This window comes from Trichoderma aggressivum (genome assembly GCF_033847375.1).
Source record: "Trichoderma aggressivum f. europaeum strain CBS 100526 chromosome Unknown scaffold_085, whole genome shotgun sequence".
Classification (NCBI taxonomy): Eukaryota; Fungi; Ascomycota; class Sordariomycetes; order Hypocreales; family Hypocreaceae; genus Trichoderma; species Trichoderma aggressivum.
Genome location: NW_026946451.1, coordinates 2,183 through 9,516, shown reverse-complemented (window position 1 = coordinate 9,516; position 7,334 = coordinate 2,183). Strand labels below are relative to the sequence as shown.

The window sequence follows — 7,334 nt, the reverse complement described above, 5'->3', positions numbered from 1 at the left end:
TGGCACACTGGGGGTGGGAAGATGATGATGTACGATGAAATCAGTGATCTCGATGGATTTGCGAGGCTCAAAGTCGCAGCAGCTATAAAAACTACAACGTTTGAATGGCCAATTAACAAGAGTGGACCACGGCTGGACTTGACTTGACGGAAACTGATCTGCACACCACCCCACTGGCGCATCGCAAGGCCCCCCCTTGTGCGGCGAGTTTGACTGGGCTCTAGCAAAAGATGGAGGGCAGATCAGCGAGATTTAAGCATCTGAGCCAAGTCTTGGGAGGCGAACTATTTTTTCTTGGAGAAGAAACTGACGTAGAACCAACCCCTACGGAGTGCTTGGGGCTGGGATGGGCGAGGGGACGGCGTCATTTGGCAGTAGGAGAGGGAGGGGTCTGTATTACCTGTTTTTCTTCTTCCTTTTCTTTTCTTTTCTTTTCTCTGGCTTTGAGTTCAGCTCTGCATGTATTATGTGAGTCAAGGGTCATCCATGCCTGGTACTGGTATCTGGTGCTGCACAAGACGGCACGATGCATGAACAGCGGTATGAGAGTACAGGCATTTCTGAAGGTGCTGGTTGCAGCTTTCAGTGTTGCTGTGGCGCTTCAACTGCTGTGTGCCCGTGCTTTAGCCGCACGCAGAATACAACCTGGAAGACAAAAGAAAAAAAAAAAAAACTAGAGGGACCCTGGTTTTGGACCAGCCCACGTGCGGCATGTCTTGGCTGGGAGCGCAGCGATTCTGGAGGGGTCCGAGCCTGGGCCTATGAGATGCAGGGCAGAGGCAACGAAGCACGTACAAATCGGTAGGGCACGTTGGACGGGGGTTGGACAGCGCTGTAGTTGTTTGTTGTTGTTCGGCCTGTGAATTTTGATGAGGGTTAGATCCTTTTTGTTGGTGTTTTTTTACGTCTTCTTCTTGCTGCTTGGATGGCGAGCATGTATCTTACTGGTGTTTGCGGCAGTGACGGAACTTTACTTGTTCATGGATGTAAGCGAGCTGAGAGGGAATGAATGAATAAACGACAAGACGCAGCGAGTACTATCTTGAGCATCGATCGAATTAGTCGTCGTTCTTCAGGTGAATTACCGTAGTGGACACCCCATTGTTTCCCGCTCCCATGTTTGTTTTTTCTGAGCCCTGACCTGACCGAGGGTGGCCCCATTTCCCTTTGTTCTATTCTAACCTTGGTTTTTAATTCCTCTACTACCTTATACTCCGTGCCCGCTGCCTTTTGCTCATTCCAATACCTACTCGTACTCGGTCTGCTCTGCTGAGAGACAGGCTGAGATCGACCCCCAGAGATCCGAGCTCCGTCCCCATCGCCAGTTTGGCAAGCCGGCCATCTATTTGCCATCTGGTGGACGACATCTCCACCGCCAATCCCTCTTGTCATACGTCCTCGTACATATCCTCGTACATATACGCATACCTCACCTTACATATACCCAACACGGGCACATAGACTACTGGGTTGGCACGTCCGAGTCCGAGCAGGGCCGTTTCCCTTTGCTCCTTTGTCCTGTCCGTGTCGGTCACCCCCCCTTTTCTCTTTTCTCTCCTCTCTCCTCTTGCAGTTCTGTTCCCCCCCCCCCCCCCCTCTTTTCGGAACCCAGAAACGAGGCCAACGGCTGTCTATCCACGCCATCAGCGCTTCCTGCGAGCTTGACGAACGAGCTAGCTACCCCTAGTAGCTTATCTGGACGCCCCATAGCTATACAGATTGCTTCGCACGGAGCTGAGGCTGGCAAACTTCGTGGTTAATCAACGGTTTTTGCCTCGCGCGGAGAAGGCAAACCCTTGCTTGCGAGATCGATCCGATCGCGAGCTGAGTTGAGCCTTGCTCGTTCTGTTCCATCCTGGTCTCGCCGGCGTGCTTTTATGCTCTGCGCTGTGTCCCGATCAGTCGACGGTGATTTTTTTTTTGTTGGAGCCCAACCCCTCATACCTCGCTCTATTTTTATATATAAGATACGATAACTTGCATCTGCTATCTCTTATACACACACACACACACGCATACGCACATATTATATCATCCATATCATATCAAATAGCGAGCTTCCCCTTGAACTTGCCATCTAACCTCTCTTCCATCCACATAGACTGTGAGTTGTCTTTCCTTTCTACTATTCTGATCTATTCTTCTTGTTTCCCCCCAATCTCTTTTGCCTTTCTTCTTCTTTTCTCTTTTACCCTGCCCTCCCTGCTTCTGCCCCTCCTTCTCTCGCGCATTGCATGACCCCCGCTTTCATGAACATGAACCATTCAGTTGCATGGGGATTTTCCCGAGCTCAGGCACATGCCAGCAGTTAAAGCTTGCTTGCTCGCATCTGATGCCATGCCCATGCCTGCCTATCTCCGCCTAGCACAGTTGAGAAGCTCCATTGCCGTTGATGGCATTTGCCACCCACTGTGAGGTGTCGCTGAGCGGCGGCGCCACAGATGCGACGCCACCGGGGACCGGGCGAGTGCCATCGGGGTCGCCTTGAGGTTAGTGGAGGAAGCCGGCTGGAAGGGGCTGCTGTGCTCTGCCTGTTCGATTCATGTCATGAGTTGTTTCTGGGGACCCAAGGCATCAAATCGTCACCGGCCGGACGGAGGAGCGATGTCGGGGGGGTTTGGTCGATCCTGTCCGCTGTTGCTGTTGCTGGTGATGTTGATGATGTTGATGGCTGAGACCCATGGATGAACATGTTCAGCAAAATGAAAAAAAAAAACAAGAAAAAAAACAAGAAAAAAAACAAGACAAAGCAAAGCAAACAGCCTCATCAGCCACGCAAACAAACCCCTTGATGACAAGCGTCATCTCGCTGTTCCCCCCTCCATCCCTTCCGCCGCCTCCGGCTCTTTGTCGCGACCTCTCCATGGCTGCTCTGCCCGCTGAGTCGTCGACAATTGCATGTGGTCGAACCATTCTCCTCACTGGCTGCCCGCCAATCCCCACTGCCGATACCACTGTGGTCCCTAACCCGCTCCCTGCAGCAGCGCTTCTTCTCTGCCCGCCGCCGCTAAAGCAGCCTGTTGAGCTCCCTAACGCTGAACCTGAACCTATTGAAACCTCCAGCCCATCTCCCCTCCCCATTGCCTAGACTCAAACTTGCCTTTTCTCTCTCTTCTCTCTTCTCTCTTCCTCTTCTCCTCTTCCTCAACCTCAACTGCGCTTGTCGCAGCTGTATTTGTTCGAATCCTTCCTTAACGACTGCCCACGTCTCCTTTTTGCTAATTTTTAATGACTTGCCCTGCGCTTCTAGTTGGTCGCCCTTTTTAATATTCTTTTCCTTGTGCCTCTCCTTCCCACCTCTGCCGGTCGCTGCCGCATCTCCGCCCGCCCCCCAAACCAAATCTTCCTCCATCCATCAATCTCCATCCTCAACTCCAAGCGCGCGCGCTCTCGCTCTCCCCCCCCCCCCGGCCATACGACGCAATGGCAGCCGTCATCGGCGACTTTGTCCCTGACCTCTCGCGCTTCCACAGCATGATCTCCAGCTCTTCGACGTCGACGTCCTCCCTCCCACAGCGCTCAGATAGCCAGGCCCACGACTCGGCTGCCCCCTACCGTTCGTCCAGCCGGCACCGGTTGTCTGGCTCCGTGCCGCGGTCTCAGACACCAGCGTCAGACACCTCCAGCAGAGGAGCCAGGCCGGCGCAGCAGGGCCAGGCGCTGGCAGGACAGCCCGCATCGCGCGCGGCCTCTGGCGGAGCGTCGCGTTTCCCCTCGCCGCCGCCGTCGTCGTCCCCAGCAGCTGCCCCCGGCCCTGTCGCCGCCGACGATGCGAATCGTCCGTCCATGGCAACACAGATGGGAGACAGCGTCTCCGCGCCGGGCCTGCACCAGCAGCCCTCGTCCTCTAGCATAGCCGCGCCTCAGAACCAGCAGCCCTCTCCCGCCTCGGACGATTATCCGCTGCGAGCTGGCCCGCCCGGCTCGTACCTGGTTTCCAACGCCGAGGCCGCGGCCGCCCCCGAGCAGAATGTCATCCACATCCGGGACCTTGCTCACATAGAACAGCTCGCCCAGGCCGACCTGGCGGGCGCCGCCGACCTGGCGGGCGCCGCCGACCGCTCAGGCATCCTCCACGACCCGCCGCTGCACCAGACCAAGTACGAGATCAGCGCGATGCCCATTGCAGACGTCATCGAGATGGTGGCCGCCCTGCTGACCAAAATCACAACCACAAACGACCTGCAGCACGATGCCATGCAGCGCAACGTTGCCCACCAGCAGCAGGCCAACCAGACCGCGGACCCCCACGGGGGCTCCCAGATGAGTCCGCTCAGCCACTCGGTGCTTGCCTTCCACGGAAAGAACGTTCCGGCTATAACGATCCTGAGCTACCTCTCGCGAATCGACAAGTACTGCCCGACCACGTACGAGGTCTTCTTGAGCCTGCTGGTCTACTTTGATCGCATGACGGAGAGGGTCAACGACATGGTTTCTCGCACCGAGCGCAGCAGGCGATCGTCAACGTCGCGGACGCGAGGGTCGGCCTCGGTCGCGTCGCACGACACCCCGATGGGCGAGGCCTCCAGGAGTCCCGACGAGAGCGACGAGGACCTGGCCGACGACGACGATAGCGACGACGAGGTCATGGTGGACCCCCCGACCAGATTCGCTCGGGAGGCGGCCAGAAGCGCCGCGACGCACGTTCCCGAGCGCTCCCTCGGCCTGCCGACCCCGGCAACGTATTTCGTGGTGGACAGCTTCAACATCCACCGATTGATCATCGCCGGAGTAACTTGCTCAAGCAAGTTCTTCTCCGATGTCTTTTACACCAACTCGCGATACGCAAAGGTAAGAGCCAGAGACTGGTGCAGACTTGTGTAACAATGCGGTATTAATCTTTGGGTGATAGGTTGGTGGACTTCCTTTGCCCGAACTGAACCACCTGGAACTTCAATTCCTAGTGCTCAACGACTTCCGACTTGCCATTCCGGTGGAAGAGCTGGAGGCATATGCCACCATGCTGGTCGAGTTTTACGCCCGAGAGGTGGTGGCTCCTCGGAGTCGTCGCACGTAAACCCCCGGGGACCACAGCGAAATCCGTGGTGCCCAGATAGGAACCAAGTTGGCGAACCAGGAGCATGACGCAACGACAATCCATCTTTGTGACGGGCTCGGTGACATGGGCATAACCGTCACTGGACCTCAGTCGGCGCCACACGATGCTTCAAATTAAACCCTGCAATGCAACAACAAAGTATCGTGTAAAGCGTGAGCGCATTGGGAATACGTTTGTTTTCTTATCAAGGAGTGGCTGTGGCCAGCCTGACCCTGCAAGACCAGAACTACCTTGCGATCCCTGGAGGATGTTATATGGGCGGCCATCAGAACGATGAGAAAAGCCTCTTGGAGGCAAACCAAACACCACTCTGTCTTTCTTTTTCTTTTTCTTTTTCTTTTCTTGATCTAAAAGACACAAAATTTGGGTCATTATACCAGCGAACTTGAAGAGAGTAGGTGAGCACGCCGACGATGTCTTGAGCCGTCCAGCAAGACTACATGGACGAGACGTTTTCTTAATTGAGGGCGAGAAAGAGGGGGAAGCCGTGTGTGTGTGTGTGTATGGCATGCTAGCAAACGACTTTTTGGTTAGACCTGGGAGAAAGGCTGCATGGGCAGGCATGACATGGCAAGGGGGAGCTCTGATGGGATTGGCGAAATCATTGCAACGGCGCTGGGGTTTGTTAGGCCTTGGGATATTCTTTTTATTAACCTTGTTCTTATTTTCCTGTTCTTGTTCGTTTTGGAGGAATGGGGGACGGATGATGTTAAGAAGATTGCGCGGCGATGGGGATTTTTTTGGCATGCTAGATAGGTAGATTTTATGACGCACAATACGATACATTACGCTCTACTTGTCCTTAGCACATAACACGAAAAAGGATGATTGAGGATTTATAGATGGGTTTGGATGGCAATAGTGAGATTTTTGATTGAGAGAGATTTTGCAATCTGAAACCGTATATGACGCGTACCAGGCCGTGTAACAATAAAAAGCTCTATCTAGGTATATATATGTGTATATATAGTATTAAGGAAATTCGGTTCAATCGACTCATCGCTATAATGGGAACACACGCAAAAAAAACATGTAGAAGATTAAAGGAAATTAAAAAGAGAGAGGGAGAGGAGCAAAGGGAGGGGGGGTTATACAAGAATGATCAAATAAAGAAGGCAGAAAAAAGCAAAGACACCACTCTCTCTTATATCGAAAACGCCTCTTTTGCTCGATTGTTGTAAAAAAAAAAAAAAAGGATTGGAATTAGTGAGTGTAGGTTGTGGTTTGTTGTGGAAATGAAAAACTGTGTAAAAGAGGGAGGGTTTTGTTGTTGTATGTCGTGTATATGTGTGTTGTAAATGTTTTAGGTCCATGGATTTCCAAAAAGTCCCCGATGATATTAGGAAAGAAAAAGAAAACGAGTAAGTTTACCCCCGGTTTGCCGTTGTTTCCGTTTCTTTGGATTCCCCGTCGTTGCGCCGTCGTTGTTTTTTATGATCGTTGGAAAAGGCTGTTCCCTGCTCCCCTTTCCCCCCCGAGCCGAATCTTTCTTTTTGTTTCCCCTCCCTTGAGTGACAGTAGTAAGAGGTTTTCCTTCCTTTTTTTTTTGCCTTGGTTTTCTAGTTGAAATAGTCGTTTAGGAAGTTGCCGGAACCCCATTGCCTCGGATTTGACGTCGTTGCATCGATATTCTCCCGCTGCGGCGTCGAGTTGTTCGTCTCGTCAACCGCCCTCGGTGTCGTGGCCTCTCCGATCACGTCGCCCCTTTCCCACGTCTCCTCCGGAATCTCAAACGTCAAGTCGGCGTCCTTCATCTTGAGCCCAACCTGCCACCTGCCCAGCCAAGGCAGGAAGTTCTTGTGCCCACCGCAGGCCTCCCCCCCGGCGGGCTGGGCGACGTCGTACCAGCCGACGGAGCTGCTGGCGCAGTACTGCTTGGTGACGAGGCTGATCCAGCGGGAGGTGGCGGGCAGCTCGCCGTAGGAGCCGTTGCCGGCGGGCAGGGGCGGCATGACGAGGGTGGTGTTGAAGCCGAGGTGGTCGACCCAGCTGGTGGCGAAGGGGAAGCGCGGGACGAGGGTCATGGGCTTGAAGGTGGTGGCGAACAAGGGCCGGGGCGAGGGCTGGGACTCGTCGAGGTTGAGGGGATCGTCGTGGGGGAAGATTTGGATGGTGGTGGAGCCGTCGGGGTGGTGGTCCCAGACGAATTTGGCGAGGTGTTTGGGCGTGTTCCAGTCTTGAGAGAGAGTGTTAGTTGTGTGTATAACTTGGGAAGGGGGGGGGGGGGGGGGGGGGGGGAATATCATGGTTAAAAGGGGGAGGCCAAGGGGGGTTT

At 54.1% G+C, this 7,334-nt stretch overlaps 3 protein-coding genes across 3 annotated transcripts in view; 2 read left to right on the top strand and 1 right to left on the bottom strand.

Annotated features, from left to right (window-relative positions):
* Positions 1-2,791: 2,791 nt before the first annotated feature.
* On the top strand, positions 2,792-3,088 carry Triagg1_10764 (uncharacterized protein; the record flags this gene model as incomplete). The annotated part of the gene is made up of 1 exon (XM_062894871.1): positions 2,792-3,088. The coding sequence occupies one exon, from the start codon at positions 2,792-2,794 to the stop codon at positions 3,086-3,088; it is 297 nt and encodes a 98-aa protein (XP_062750262.1).
* Positions 3,089-3,423: 335 nt separating this feature from the next.
* Positions 3,424-5,017, top strand: Triagg1_10763 (uncharacterized protein; the record flags this gene model as incomplete). The annotated part of the gene is made up of 2 exons (XM_062894870.1): positions 3,424-4,791; positions 4,853-5,017. 2 exons carry the CDS (start codon positions 3,424-3,426, stop codon positions 5,015-5,017), a joined length of 1,533 nt encoding a protein of 510 aa, XP_062750261.1.
* A 1,601-nt stretch (positions 5,018-6,618) lies between these two features.
* Positions 6,619-7,334, bottom strand: part of Triagg1_10762 (uncharacterized protein) — a gene marked incomplete at both ends in the record, with an annotated part of 1,602 nt that continues 886 nt past the window's right edge. The window contains one exon of the mRNA XM_062894869.1: positions 6,619-7,235. Coding sequence (XP_062750260.1) covers positions 6,619-7,235 — 617 coding nt within the window. The remainder of the gene's footprint in view (positions 7,236-7,334) is intronic.